This window comes from Astatotilapia calliptera, chromosome 2 (assembly GCF_964374335.1).
Source record: "Astatotilapia calliptera chromosome 2, fAstCal68.1, whole genome shotgun sequence".
In the NCBI taxonomy this organism is placed as follows: domain Eukaryota; kingdom Metazoa; phylum Chordata; class Actinopteri; order Cichliformes; family Cichlidae; genus Astatotilapia; species Astatotilapia calliptera.
Genome location: NC_137423.1, coordinates 30456498 through 30472923, shown reverse-complemented (window position 1 = coordinate 30472923; position 16426 = coordinate 30456498). Strand labels below are relative to the sequence as shown.

General features: G+C 40.1%; 1 protein-coding gene and 1 pseudogene across 21 annotated transcripts in view; both read right to left on the bottom strand.

Annotated features, from left to right (window-relative positions):
• LOC113037086 (protocadherin alpha-C2-like) overlaps window positions 1-16426 on the bottom strand; it is a 208368-nt gene that overhangs the window by 136521 nt on the left and 55421 nt on the right. The window contains exon 1 of one of the 20 annotated variants that reach the window (XM_080288582.1): window positions 13529-16007. The exons of 17 other annotated variants lie outside the window; for them this stretch is intronic. In XM_080288582.1, coding sequence (XP_080144708.1) covers window positions 13529-15994 — 2466 coding nt within the window. In that variant the 5' untranslated portion in view covers window positions 15995-16007. Of the gene's footprint in view, window positions 1-6737; window positions 9558-9976; window positions 12984-13528; window positions 16008-16426 lie in introns of those variants that run through there. 2 more of the 20 variants (XM_080288658.1, XM_080288642.1) reach the window with 2 other exon arrangements.
• On the bottom strand, window positions 3263-6715 carry LOC113037407 (protocadherin alpha-3 pseudogene; annotated as a pseudogene). The gene has a single exon (XR_013901390.1). The product of XR_013901390.1 is annotated as a protocadherin alpha-3 pseudogene (transcript).

Sequence of the window (16426 nt, the reverse complement as noted above, 5' to 3'; positions counted from 1 at the left end):
AGGTAAAATATGATATTACTGTCCTCGTCATCTTTTGCTGCACTTTTAACATCAGAAGCTGCAAAAGCCTCTTTGGGCTCCACAAGTTTGACTATCACAGTAGCTGTTGCTGAGAGAGAAACGTTGCCGTTGTCTTTGACCAGTATTACCAGTTTATGCTCAGCCTCGTCTGTCTCTGTGAATGAGCGAAGTGTTCTGATCTGTCCTGTATAGCGGTCCAAAGCAAAGAGACTATGGTCAGTCACTTCTTGCAGTGAAAATAGCAACCAACCGTTATATCCTATATCAGCGTCATAGGCTCTGACTTTAGTCACCAAGTGTCCTGCGTTGACGTTTCGGGGAATCTCCTCCACGCCTTTAGTCGAGCCGTTGGAGCTGAGTGGATACAGGATGACTGGAGCGTTGTCGTTCTGATCCAGAATGAAGACGTTCACTGTGACGTTGTTGCTTAATGACGGAGTTCCAGAATCTGAGGCAACAACTTGGAACTGAAAAGTTTTCAGCGTTTCAAAGTCAAAACTTTTCAGCGCTAAAATGTCCCCATTTTCAGAGTTTATGTTTAGAAATGAAGTGACTTTATTATCTTCACTTCCATCTCTGATAATATGATAGGAAATGCGCGCATTGTCATTCTCATCACGATCAGAGGCTTTAACAGCAAACACTGAAGCTCCTGGACTGTTCCCCTCAGTAACATAGAAAGTATATGGGCTGAGTGAAAACTCTGGACTGTTGTCATTCACATCTGACACCGTAACGCTTATTGTCTTTTCAGATGATAACGGAGGCTGACCTGCGTCGTTTGCCGTTATTGTCAACTCATATTGTGACTGTTTCTCTCTGTCCAGAGGGGATTTGGTCACTAATGAATACATTTTGTCCTGTAAAGATGGTGACAATGCAAACGGAACATCGTCACCTAATGAACAAATGACTTTTCCATTGACTCCAGAGTCCAAATCATTTACACTGATAAGAGCTACTGTAGTTCCAGGTCTGGAATCTTCTGGGATTGAGCTTGAAAATGATGTTACCTCAATCTCCGGTGCGTTATCATTTACATCAACAATCTTAATAATTACACTCTTTTCCGTAGTTAACGGAGCCAAACCTCTATCTGACGCCTGAATTTCAATCTCATATTTATCCTTTTGCTCATAATCTAGCAGACCTTTTACAGTTATCTTTCCTGTTAACTGGTCAATATCAAAAAGGTTAAACACATTATTACTCACACTGTTGCCAAATGAGTAAACTACCTCTCCGTTCTGACTGTGATCTGGATCAGTTGCATTCACTTGTATGACTTCTGTACCTACAGGAGCATTTTCATTGAGCTTAACCGAATAAAGATCTTTTGAGAAAATGGGCGTGTTATCATTCACATCCAAAACATTTACCAAAATGTTCATGTCTCCAGATTTTGGTGGCTTCCCCCCATCTAGTGCCGTTAGCACCAATGAGTGACTGTGCGCTGCTTCCCTATCTAGTGCTTTTTGTAAAACCAGTATAGGTATTTTACCATCATCTCCTTTATCCCTCACTTCCAAACGGAAGTGGTCGTTGTGGTTAAGTTTATACTGCTGCACAGAAAACTGACCACTGTCTAGATCCCGTGAAGGTTTTAACTGAAATCGTGCTCCGGGTAGAACGGATTCTGAAATCTCCAGTATTTTATTTTCCTCTGGAAAAACTGGAGCATGGTCATTTATATCTAGCACATCTACTCCTACGTAATGGACCTCCAGTGGATTTTCTAGCACAGTTTTAACATTTATCACACACGTACTGCTCTTCGCGCACACCTCTTCTCTGTCGATCTTTCGGCTCACATACAGGATACCATCGTTCTGATTTACGTGGAAAAGGGGTTCAGCACCGCTAGAAACAATCCTGTACTTCCTTGTTTTCAGTGTGCTTTTATCTAATCCTAGATCTTTTGCGATGTTTCCAACAACCGTTCCCTCGTTAGTTTCCTCTGAGATTGAATACCTTAATTGTGCCGACGCCAAGCTCCACAAAAACAGGACAACAATGCAGATGACATCGCGTCGTCTCCCCATTCCTTTCTCATGTCCTCTTTGTTCCATGGTTACACCCGAAAGCATCAGTGTCACTTATAAGGGCAATCCAGCACTGCAGCGATCCAATACAAATCGTCCATGAGTAAAGAACAATCACCCTTTTCCTAAAACAGTCATAAGCACGAACAGCGTATTCCCAAGCTCAGAAACGACTGCTTTAATATCCAAACCGGGACGCTATCAAGAGGCTCAATCAAAATGCAACGATAGAAAACACATTTAATGCTGCCTCTTTTCACTATACTGACACCTTGTGAGCAAAACAATCACTACAGAAAATCAGAACTATGTGAAACTTAAATCGAAAGATCAAACTCATGTGTTATTCTTATTTTGAAGTTTTCGACATAAATTGAGGGGTATTTGTAAATAAATTATAAGGTAGTGCATTCTTGAAAAAACGCTCAAAGAAAAAAAGTATCTGAAAGTGTGGAGAAGATTCCCTCTAAATGACCAGTAAATTAAATTACTTCATGTCATTAAATTTGATTTATATATCATATCAGTTACAGCTAATAGAGCTCTGTTGGGACTGTTTACTGTGAAGTGAGCATAAACATGGTCAGGACCATGGACAGCACATGCCATAAACTTCAAGAATTTCTAGCTACATTTTCTGACAATATTACATTTCCTACACAAGTCACCAGAGGAATTTTAACTTTTTGTAGTCTATTGCTACAGTACATTCAGTCAGTTTTGTTTGCAGACTGATCTTATCTGCTACTACCAGAGAAAATATGGTCATCTTGGGTTATGAAAGATAATGTTCAAGAAAAAGGACATGAAGACAGCATGAAAAGACAGACAATGACGTTTCGTCTATTTGTTCTTGTCCAGTTCAAGCAACTGAGACCTACTAACCGCCTAATCATAAAGGAAAATGTAATGACCAACACACAAAGGTTGCCAAGGTAAACAAATGAGTACCCCTTTTTCTAAAAGTATGCTAAGGCCATAGAAAAGTATATACCATAGAGTATGCTTGGTCAAAGAAATAAACAGTATTGTGCATAATGTTAAAAGTTCTACTTAAAAGCAGCAAATCCATGTCATGCCAAATCATCAAAAGAATTCTTAGTTTTACCATGATCACAATCTCGTCATCATTTTGACTAAAAAGTTATCCAACTCAGTCAGACTCAGTGAAACCTATTCAGGTAAATTAAAAAAAAAAATCTTTCTTTCTTTCTTTCTTTCTTTCTTTCTTTCTTTCTTTCTTTCTTTCTTTCTTTCTTTCTTTCTTTCTTTCTTTCTTTCTTTCTTTCTTTCTTTCTTTCTTTCTTTCTTTCTTTCTTTCTTTCTTTCTTTCTTGTTTTTTTGTTAGGCTGTGTTGAAATAGTAATGTCTTTTTTCTGACATACATTTGTCATAAAATAAAGGTTCACACTAAACAAATCAGTTTGTGCCTGGTGCATATTGATGCATTTAGAGTAGGTTTTGGGAAAAAGGTTCTTTAAATATGCCTTACCTCAGATGTCTTTCTCCTATCAGGAAGCACTAAAGTATTTGCATGGCTTCCTGGTACTATAGTAGATCCTATACTCATTCTGGGTCCAACGAGCATGTACCGCTTCTCTCCTGATCTGTACTGGATGCTGTGACACAGTGTCCCATCATAATTAGTCTCTGGCAGATATTTAGAAGTATAGTCTGTGGATTTGGAGCACTGCATTGCAATCAGCATGATGATGCTTATGAGAAAAAGCACAGAAACTGCTCCCAAAGTTATCATGAGGTAAAATATGACGTTACTGTCCTCATCAGTAACTTTTGCTGCACTTTTAACATCAGAAGCTGCAAAAGCCTCTTTGGGCTCCACAAGTTTGACAATCACAGTAGCTGTTGCTGAGAGAGAAACGTTGCCGTTGTCTTTGACCAGTATGAGTAGTTTATGCTCAGCCTCGTCTGTCTCTGTGAATGAGCGAAGTGTTCTGATCTGTCCCGTATAGCGGTCCAAAGCAAAGAGACTGTGGTCAGTCACTTCCTGCAGTGAAAAGAGCAACCAGCCGTTATATCCTATATCAGCGTCATAGGCTCTGACTTTAGTCACCAAGTGTCCTGCGTTGACGTTTCGGGGAATCTCCTCCACACCTTGAGCAGAACCGTTGGAGCTGAGTGGGTACAGGATGACTGGAGCGTTGTCGTTCTGATCCAGGATGAAGACGTTGACTGTGACATTGTTGCTTAGTGACGGAGTTCCAGAATCTGAGGCAACAACTTGGAACTGAAAAGTTTTCATCGTTTCAAAGTCAAAACTTTTCAGTGCTAAAATTTCCCCATTTTCAGAGTTTATGTTTAGAAATGAAGTGAATTTATTATCTTCACTTCCGTCTCTGATAATATGATAGGAAATGCGCGCATTGTCATTCTCATCACGATCAGAGGCTTTAACAGAAAACACTGAAGCTCCTGGACTGTTCCCCTCAGTAACATAGAAAGTATATGGGCTGAGTGAAAACTCTGGACTGTTGTCATTCACATCGGACACCGTAACACTTATTGTCTTTTCAGATGATAACGGAGGCTGACCTGCGTCTTTTGCCGTTATTGTCAACTCGTATTGTGAATGTTTCTCTCTGTCCAGAGGAGATTTGGTCACTAATGAATACATTTTGTCCTGTAAAGATGGTGACAATGCAAACGGAACATCGTCACCTAAGGAACTAATGACTTTTCCATTAAGACCAGAATCCAAATCATTTACACTTATAATAGCTACTGTAGTTCCAGGTCTGGAATCTTCTGGGATAGAGCTGGAAAATGAAGTAACTTCAATCTCAGGCGCATTGTCATTCACATCAACTATCTTAATATTTACACTCTTTTGTGTTGATAGAGGAGCAAGACCTTTATCTGAAGCTTGAATTTCAATTTCATATTTGTCCTTCTCCTCATAGTCTATCTGCCCTTTTACAGTTATCTCACCTGTCACAGGGTTTATGTCAAAAAGCTTCAATAACCTAGGATGAACAACACTGCTAAATGAGTAAACGATATCTCCGTTTTGACTGTCATCTAAATCCGTTGCATTCACTTGGACGACTACTGTACCTACAGGAGCATTTTCATTAAGCGTAACAGAATAAACATCTTGGGAGAAAACAGGTGCGTTATCATTAATGTCCAAAACATATATTAGAATTGTCATCTCTCCAGATTTAGCAGGTTTGCCCCCATCCAGGGCCGTCAGTGCTAATGAATGGGTTCCCGCTGCTTCCCTATCCAAAGATTTCTGCACAATTAATATTGGTATTTTCCCATCTTCTCCCTTATCCTTTACTTCTAACCGAAAGTGGTCGTTTGAGCTAAGTTTATACTGCTGAATGGTAAAAGGACCGCCGTCTGGATCTCGTGCAGGCTGTAACGGTATACGTACACCGGGTAACGCAGACTCTGAAATTTCCAGCCTTTTCTCTTCCTGTGGAAAACGAGGAGAGTGGTCATTTACATCCAACACCTCCACTGCAACGTAATGTATCTCCAGCGGGTTTTCTAGTACAGTTTTCAGATTTATTAAACACGAAGTGCTCTCCGCGCACACCTCTTCTCTGTCAATCTTCCGACTCACATACAGGATACCGTCATTTGGATTTACATGGAAAAGCGGATCTACATCACTATTAACAATCCGATACTTTCTCTCTTTTAATGTGCTTTTATCTATTCCCAGATCTTTTGCGATGTTTCCTACCACAGTCCCTTCGTTAACCTCCTCCGAGACAGAATATCGCATCTGCGCCGAAGCCACAGTGCACAAAAGCACAGCAGCCATGCAGCTAAGGAAAGATCCTCTCCCACTTCGCCTCTCGTGTCTTCTTTGTTCCATGGTTACACCCTAGATCACAAGTATGCCTTCAGATAATCGATTGCTGCAACATAACGACAAAATCCAAACGTTCCTTAAATGAAAATACTCATCTTCTGTCTACAATGACGGACATAATGCCAAAGAAACACGGTAGTAAGATCAACAACGGCCGCGAAAAAAGAAATGGAACCAAACAACCCTGGTGGGAAACTCGTGCAAGGCTTCCTGTTTGGATTACACTGACACCACGCGATCTGCGTTCTCACTGCAGGGAAAATATTATAACAGATTTTTTCATGTTTGACAAAAAAAGTGACACAAATCTCAAAAACATCAGAAGGGTCGGCATAACATTATACAAGAAACAGTTATTACACGACAAAATAAAGTGATATGAGTCAACACGCTGCGTTAACATCAGTAAGTATAAAAAATATTTCAGGTCAATAGAAACTCAATCAAGCGAGTCCAATAAAGAACTGCTAATGCTGTGCACTACAGTGCTGCCTGACACATGCTGAGGCTTTTGGATTGCTCAGGCTCCTTATTTCATTTATGCCAGTGTTTTAAGCAAAAGAAGGTTGGGAATAGAAGAGAAGGAAACGGAAAAGAAGAGAAAACAGTGGAGATTGTGGAAAAAAAATCCCACGTTCATCACTGTTCAAAGACAAATTGCAAAAGTTGTTTTTTGATTACTTTAAGAATAGTAAATATTCACGACCTTGTCGTCATAAATGGTTAGTTCGTTACGAAACATGCCATTAATTTCATCCCAGACGCGCTACTAATAAAACAAATGTAAGGAAGGATTGAGACCAGGAAATGTAACGCAAATGTCTTACCTCCTCGGATGCTCTCCTCCTGTCGGGAAGCACAAGTGTATTTGCATGGCTGCCAGGTACTATGGTAGATCCTATACTCATTCTGGGTCCAACTAGCATGTACCGCTTCTCCCCTGATCTGTACTGGATGCTGTGACACAGTGTCCCATCATAATTAGTCTCTGGCAGATATTTAGAAGTATAGTCTGTGGATTTGGAGCACTGCATTGCAATCAGCACCACGATGCTGACGAGAAAAAGCACAGAAACTGCGCCCAAAGTTATCATGAGGTAAAATATGACATTACTGTCCTCATCATCTTTTGCTGCACTTTTAACATCAGAAGCTGCAAAAGCCTCTTTGGGCTCCACAAGTTTGACAATCACAGTAGCTGTTGCTGAGAGAGAAACGTTGCCGTTGTCTTTGACCAGTATTACCAGTTTATGCTCAGCCTCGTCTGTCTCTGTGAATGAGCGAAGTGTTCTGATCTGTCCTGTATAGCGGTCCAAAGCAAAGAGACTGTGGTCAGTCACTTCTTGCAGTGAAAAGAGCAACCAGCCGTTATATCCTATATCAGCGTCATAGGCTCTGACTTTAGTCACCAAGTGTCCTGCGTTGACGTTTCGAGGAATCTCCTCCACACCTTGAGCAGAACCGTTGGAGCTGAGTGGATACAGGATGACTGGAGCGTTGTCGTTCTGATCCAGGATGAAGACGTTGACTGTGACGTTGTTGCTTAGTGACGGAGTTCCAGAGTCTGAGGCAACAACTTGGAACTGGAAAGTTTTCAGTGTTTCAAAATCAAAACTTTTCAGCGCTAAAATTTCCCCATTTTCAGTGTTTATGTTTAGAAATGAAGTGACTTTATTATCTTCACTTCCGTCTCTGATAATATGATAGGAAATGCGCGCATTGTCATTCTCATCACGATCAGAGGCTTTAACAGAAAACACTGAAGCTCCTGGATTATTCCCCTCAGTAACATAGAAAGTATATGGGCTGAGTGAAAACTCTGGACTGTTGTCATTCACATCTGACACCGTAACGCTTATTGTCTTTTCAGATGATAACGGAGGCTGACCTGCGTCTTTTGCTGTTATTGTCAACTCGTATTGTGACTGTTTCTCTCTGTCCAGAGGGGATTTGGTCACTAATGAAAACATTTTGTCTTTTAAGGATGTTGATAGAATGAACGGTACATCTTCATTTACACTGCAGATCACTTTTCCATTAAGACCAGAGTCCAAATCATTTACACTAATAAGAGCTACTGTAGTTCCAGGCCTGGAATCTTCTGGTATTGAGCTTGAAAATGATGTTACCTCAATCTCAGGTGCGTTATCATTCACATCAATTATCTTAATATTTACACTTTTTTCTGTGGTTAGAGGAGCCAGGCCTCTATCTGATGCCTGGATTTCTATTTCATATCCGTCCTGCTCCTCATAATCTATTAAACCTTTAACAGTTAATTGTCCTGTTAGTGAATTAATATCAATAATGCTTAATATGTTTTGATGCATACTGTTGCTAAATGAGTAAACCACATCTCCGTTCGGGCCATCATCCAAGTCTGTTGCATTTACCTGAATAATTGGTGTTCCTACCTGAACATTTTCATTTAGTGTCACTGAATAAACGTCTTTAGAAAAAATAGGCGCGTTATCATTAACATCCAAAACTTTTACGAGAATATTCATGTTACCAGATTTTGGTGGTTTACCCCCATCAAGTGCTGCCAGTATTAGTGAATGACTTCTTGCCGTTTCCCTGTCTAAAGATTTTTGAACAACTAAAATTGGTATTTTTACGTCATCTCGTTTATCCTTAACTTCCAAACGGAAATGTTCGTTGTTGCTAATTATATATCGCTGCACGGAAAACTGACCACTGTCTCGATCCCGGGCGGCTTTCAGCTGAAATCGTGTCCCGGGCAACACTGACTCTGAAATCTCCAGTGTAGCACTATTTTCCGAAAAAGTAGGTGAATGGTCATTTACATCCAAAACTTCCACTTCAACATAGTGGACCTCCAGTGGGGTTTCTAGCACTGTTTTCACATTTATCACACACGCACTGCTCTGCACGCACACCTCTTCTCTGTCAATCTTCCGACTCACATACAGAACGCCATCGTTTGGATTCACGAAGAAAAGGGGATCATCGTTACTTGAAACAATCCGATACTTCCGGTCTTTCAACGTGTTTTTATCTAATCCCAGATCTCTTGCTATGTTTCCAACTATAGTTCCTTCTTTAACTTCTTCAGAGATCGAATATCGTAATTGCGCTGAGGCTAGAGTCCACAAAAGCACAGCAGCTACACATCCTACCAGACATCCTCTCCTCATTTCCGACTGGCGTTTTCTTTGTTCCATGGTTCTATCCAAAATCACCAGTAATCCATCACAAATAGTTTTTTGACCTTTAAAAAAAGACTCCAGGGGTTACCTGATTACAAATACTCCCTTTCTAAACAGGTAAAATGAGGCAAACGCAGACTAGAATAAGAACAGAAAAACTGCGCTAATGTGTTACTGAGGCTGGTGTGAGGAGGACGGATTACAAAGCTATGACGACAATATATTGAGCTGCTGATTTTTGTTATCGCACTGACACCATGCGAGCAGGTGTCTCACAGCAGAGAATTCGTCCAGTTTTTATCATATCTGTTTAATGCAAAATTGTTTTATACTTTGCTACAACTCATACTGTCAAGCCACAAGAAAAGATAAAGACGTGGTGTCCAGAGTCAATAAGAGATCTCAATGATTCCCCTAATAAAAAACAAAACAAAAAACAAAAACACGGCCTTTCAGACAATGATCTAACGTTATTTTCTAAAGCCAAAACAATACGTTAAATGATCTACAAACTGTACGTTTGTCTTTTTGTACTTGTAATATTCGAGGAACAGAGAAAGCGTGGGAATTCTTTTCAGCACCATGGACAGCAATTACAAACCACAAGGAAAGCTACGGCCCATTAAGCTGGTTGCATAAGGATTGATATTTACATATATTAGATAAACATAAGTATATTATAAACTGCTAAGTGTCAGGTTAAGAAGCTTCAAAATATGACAAACGTGGAAAAATGTTTTAGGACATAAAATACTGCATATGTTGCCAGAAACACATTAGGGTTTTTTGCAAGAGGTCTGGTTATGAATACGTAAGATTTCTTAAGCCATCATAAATTCATGAATAGAAATATGCTTATTTCGCAAAATAAAATAAAAACTTTTAATATCTCTTACCTCTCCAGATGTCCTTCTCCTGTCAGGCAGCACTAGAGTATTTGCATGACTGCCCGGAACTATAGTAGATCCTATGCTCATTCTGGGTCCAACTAGCATGTACCGCTTCTCTCCTGATCTGTACTGGATGCTGTGACACAGTGTCCCATCATAATTAGTCTCTGGCAGATATTTAGAAGTATAGTCTGTGGATTTGGAGCACTGCATTGCAATCAGCACGATGATGCTGACGAGAAAAAGCACAGAAACTGCTCCCAAAGTTGTCATGAGGTAAAATATGACGTTACTGTCCTCATCATCTTTTGCTGTACTTTTAACATCAGAAGCTGCAAAAGCCTCTTTGGGCTCCACAAGTTTGACAATCACAGTAGCTGTTGCTGAGAGAGAAACGTTGCCGTTGTCTTTGACCAGTATGAGCAGTTTATGCTCAGCCTCGTCTGTCTCTGTGAATGAGCGAAGTGTTCTGATCTGTCCCGTATAGCGGTCCAAAGCAAAGAGACTGTGGTCAGTAACTGCTTGCAGTGAAAAGAGCAACCAGCCGTTATATCCTATATCAGCGTCATAGGCTCTGACTTTAGTCACCAAGTGTCCTGCGTTGACGTTTCGGGGAATCTCCTCCACACCTTGAGCAGAACCGTTGGAGCTGAGTGGATACAGGATGACTGGAGCGTTGTCGTTCTGATCCAGGATGAAGACGTTGACTGTGACATTGTTGCTTAGTGACGGAGTTCCAGAGTCTGAGGCAACAACTTGGAACTGGAAAGTTTTCATCGTTTCAAAATCAAAACTTTTCAGCGCTAAAACGTCGCCATTTTCAGGGTTTATGTTTAGAAATGAAGTGACTTTATTATCTTCACTTCCATCTCTGATAATATGATAGGAAATGCGCGCATTGTCATTCTCATCACGATCAGAGGCTTTAACCGAAAACACTGAAGCTCCTGGATTATTCCCCTCAGTAACATAGAAAGTATATGGGCTGAGTGAAAACTCTGGACGGTTGTCATTCACATCTGACACCGTAACGCTTATTGTCTTTTCAGATGATAACTGTGGCTGACCTGCGTCTTTTGCTGTTATTGTCAACTCGTATTGTGACTGTTTCTCTCTGTCCAGAGGGGATTTGGTCACTAATGAAAACATTTTGTCTTTTAAGGATGTTGATAGAATGAACGGTACATCTTCATTTACACTGCAGATCACTTTTCCATTAAGACCAGAATCCAAATCATTTACACTAATAAGAGCTACTGTAGTTCCAGGCCTGGAATCTTCAGGGATGGAATTTGAAAACGAAGTAACCTCAATCTCAGGTGCGTTATCATTCACATCAACTATTTTGATTATGACGCTTTTTTCTGTGGTAAGAGGAGCGAAACCTTTATCTGATGCCTGGATTTCTATTTCATATTTGTCCCTTTCTTCGTAATCTATTAAATTTTTAACCGTTATTTCCCCTGTCATTGAATCAATGTCAAATAGATTTAATATATTTTGATTCATACTGTTGCTAAATGAGTAAACTATCTCTCCATTAGGCCCATCATCCAAATCCGTTGCATTTACTTGTACGACTATTGTGCCGAGGGGAATATTTTCACTGAGTGTAAAAGAATAATCATGTTTAGGGAAAGCAGGTGCGTTATCATTAATATCCAAAACATTTACCAGGATATTCATGTCACCTGATTTCGGAGGTTTGCCCCCATCCAGGGCCTTCAGTATTAGTGAATGGCTTCCTGCTATTTCTCTGTCTAAAGATTTTTGAACAACTAAAATAGGTATTTTACCATCGTCTCCTTTATCCTTAACTTCCAAACGGAAATGGTCGTTGTTGCTAAGTTTATACTGCTGCACGGAAAACTGACCAATGTCTCGATCAAGCGCAGCTTTCAGCTGGATTCGTGCTCCGGGCAACACTGACTCTGAAATCTCCAATTTCTTGTCTTTTTCGTGGAAAATGGGCTCATGGTCATTTATATCTACAACCTCCACTTCCACATAATGGACCTCCAGCGGGTTTTCTAGCACTGTTTTCACATTTATTACACACGCACTGCTCTGCGCACAAACCTCCTCTCTGTCAATCTTTCTGCTCACATACAGACCACCATCGTTTGGATTCACGTAGAAAAGGGGATCCGCAGTACTTGAAACAATTCGATACTTCCGGTCTTTCAACGTGTTTTTATCTAATCCCAGATCTCTTGCTATGTTTCCAACCATAGTTCCGTCTTCAACTTCTTCAGAGATCGAATACCTTAATTGCGCTGAGGCTACAGTCCACAAAAGCACAACAGCTACACATCCAAACAGATATCCTCTCGCTATTTCTCGTTCACGTTTTCTTTGTTCCATGGTCTTGTCCTTAATGTTCAAAGATCTATCACAGAAAACATCGCGACGTCGTGATAGAACACAGTGTTTTTCACTACTGTAAACAATCCTGTTCTTAAGAAAATAGGAATAAAATGATCGCAGTTACAGGGAAGAATGAGAACAGAAGAGAATGCGGTAACGTCGAAGTGAGAGCCTTATCAGGAGGAGGAACCACATTACAATGAGACAACGTCACACACTGCTGACTTGTGATATTGTACTGACACCATGCGACCAAGTGTTTCTCTTCGGTGAAACGAAGTATTAGCGTACCAGCTGAATGGTACACTGTTCTGTATCTGCCTGTAAATCTGTGACCAAACGCGATCGATAGTTGAAAAGAGACAAGCCTTCACCTTCAATCACACGCTACTGTGGCTGAGGCTATTCCTTCTTGTGTGCTTAAATTATGAGTCCAAACATCTAAAACATACACACAGTAACGACAAACTATTAATCCTGACTTTGCTTCCATTATACTGACACCACATGACCAAAAGTCTAACTGCAGACAACACACTAGTAATGCATTAGTTAAAAATAAGTAAAATGAGTACCCTGGGGTAATACCAACCCAATGCTTCTTTTGTTGTATTCTCATCATGTAGGAATATTAAATGTTTACTCTGTATCGTTACAATTGTTGCAAAGAACAAGTTAAGATTCCTGGTTCGTTATATGAGTTACAACTACACATACTTGAAACAGGATTTTCAACACCATGTAAAGCGATAGTCAGAAACTTCACCTTGGTCCAGTTGAGTTATGCGTTGTTATCGTTCATATTTTTTATAAAGAAGAAAAACGTAAAAACACCCCTAATTAAAATACTGTTTTTTAAATCTGTTTTAGTTCCTTAATCTGTCTTTGCAGCTGGATGTTTTTTAAAAGTTGTTTGACTTTAGAATGGCATTTAATATATTAAATATACTCTATGTCTAAAATGACTTGTCTCGTATTTTAAAGAAAAGCCTAACTCATTTCATTTTATACTGACACAGAGAGAGAAGAATAATTCTTACGAATAAAAATCTTGGCAGATGTTCTTGGATATCGCTCAAGTTGTTTCCATAAGTATTAGTTGTAAACACAAATTTCCACAAACTATAATCAGTGCATGAATGCGAATGTACTGTGCATTTATTTAATTGGAAAATGTTGAATATTCCTTACCTCTTCAGATGTGCGTCTCCTATCAGGAAGCACTAGTGTATTTGCATGACTGCCCGGAACTATAGTAGATCCTATACTCATTCTGGGTCCAACTAGCATGTACCGCTTCTCTCCTGATCTGTACTGGATGCTGTGACACAGTGTCCCATCATAATTAGTCTCTGGCAAATATTTAGAAGTATAGTCTGTGGATTTGGAGCACTGCATTGCAATCAGCACGATGATGCTTATGAGAAAAAGTACAGAAACTGCGCCCAAAGTTATCATGAGGTAAAATATCACGTTACTGTCCTCATCATCTTTTGCTGCACTTTTAACATCAGAAGCTGCAAAAGCCTCTTTGGGCTCCACAAGTTTGACAATCACAGTAGCTGTTGCTGAGAGAGAAACGTTGCCGTTGTCTTTGACCAGTATTACCAGTTTATGCTCAGCCTCGTCTGTCTCTGTGAATGAGCGAAGTGTTCTGATCTGTCCTGTGTAGCGGTCCAACGCAAAGAGACTATGGTCAGTCACTTCTTGCAGTGAAAATAGCAACCAGCCGTTATATCCTATATCAGCGTCATAGGCTCTGACTTTAGTCACCAAGTGTCCTGCGTTGACGTTTCGGGGAATCTCCTCCACACCTTGAGCAGAACCGTTGGAGCTGAGTGGATACAGGATGACTGGAGCGTTGTCGTTCTGATCCAGGATGAAGACGTTGACTGTGACGTTGTTGCTTAGTGACGGAGTTCCAGAGTCTGAGGCAACAACTTGGAACTGGAAAGTTTTCAGCGATTCAAAGTCAAAACTTTTCAGCGCTAAAATTTCCCCATTTTCAGAGTTTATGTTTAGAAATGAAGTGACTTTATTATCTTCACTTCCGTCTCTGATAATATGATAGGAAATGCGCGCATTGTCATTCTCATCACGATCAGAGGCATTAACAGAAAACACTGAAGCTCCTGGACTGTTCCCCTCAGTAACATAGAAAGTATATGGGCTGAGTGAAAACTCTGGACGGTTGTCATTCACATCTGACACCGTAACGCTTATTGTCTTTTCAGATGATAACGGAGGCTGACCTGCGTCTTTTGCTGTTATTGTCAACTCATATTGTGACTGTTTTTCCCTGTCCAGAGGGGATTTGGTCACTAATGAAAACATCTTATCCTGTAAAGATGGTGATAAAGCAAACGGAACATCCTCACCTACGAAACAAATAACTTTTCCATTAAGACCAGAATCCAAGTCGTTTACACTAATAAGAGCTACTGTAGTTCCAGGTCTGGAATCTTCTGGGATTGAGCTTGAAAATGATGTTACCTCAATCTCAGGTGCGTTATCATTCAAGTCAACAATCTTTATTTTTACGCTCTTTTCTGTAGTTAGAGGAGCCATACCTTTATCTGACGCCTGGATTTCTATTTCGTATTTTTCCCTCTCCTCATAGTTTATCAACCCTTTAACGCTTAACTCTCCTGTTAATGGACTGATAGCAAAGAAATTTAAATCTTTTTGATTTATACTCTTACCAAATGAATAAACTACATCTCCGTTAGGTCCATCATCTAAGTCTATTGCATTTACTTGTATGACTATTGTACCAAGTGGTGTATTTTCATTGAGCGTAACAGAATAATCATCTTTAGAGAAAGCAGGAGCGTTATCATTAACATCAAGAACATTTACCAGAATATTCATTTCGCTTGATTTCGGAGGTTTACCCCCATCCAGCGCCGTCAGTGATAATACATGGCTCCCTGCAGCTTCCCTGTCTAAGGATTTTTGAACAACTAAAATAGGTATTTTTCCATCATCTCCTTTATCCTTAATTTCCAACCGGAAGTGATCGTTGTTGCTAAGTTTATACTGCTGCACGGAAAACTGTCCACTGTCTTGGTCACGTGCTGCTTTCAGCTGAAATCGTGTCCCGGGTAATACTGACTCTGAAATCTCAAGGGTTGTCTGGTTGTCTTGGAAGCTGGGTGAATGATCATTTATATCCAGCACTTCTACTCTAGCATAATGGACCTCCAGTGGGTTTTCTAGCACAGTTTTAACATTTATTACACACGCAATGCTCTGCGCACACACTTCCTCTCTGTCAATCTTTCTGCTCACATACAGAACACCATCGTTTGGATTCACATAGAACAGGGGATCCGCATTACTTGAAACAATCCGATACTTCCGGTCTTTCAACGTGTTTTTATCTAATCCCAGATCTCTTGCTATGTTTCCAACCACAGTTCCTTCGTTAACCTCCTCGGAGATCGAGTATCGCAACTGCGCTGATGCTACAGTCCACAAAAGCACAGCAAATACGCATCCGACCAGATATCCTCTCCTCATTTCCGACTGGCGTTTTCTTTGTTCCATGATGAAAACGAAAATTTTCAATAATCCATCACAATGACTATAAATCTGTTGGAAATGCAAAAAAAGAACAACCTCGTTCTTGCAAACACTCCTGTGATATTTGTACATGCAAAACCTGGTGTAAACCCAGAGAACAATCCGCGAAACGATGCTCCCCTTGTCGATGTGAAATAGCTAAGGGGTGGAACCAAAAAGCAGTAAGGACAAGCTTGTGGGTGGAAGGTTTTCTATATCGCACTGACACCATGCGAGTTTTATTCTCATTACAGAAAATTGGCTTCATATTGGATTATTAGAGCAGTATGATCGGTTTATGAAAAGCGAAGAAGAGATTTAGTGTCCATCAGAAGATTACAAATCCAACACAAATTAAAAAATATATAATCTCTTTATTTCACGCAGAACCAGCGAGTATTTTAAATTTGTATTGTTGTTATCTCACGAGTTAAGCAAATCGTGTCACTGCAGAATTACCTTGAAACGAAGCAAGGCACTTTTCAGCACCAAGGATAGTTATTTAGTTTGCAAATTGCTTTCACT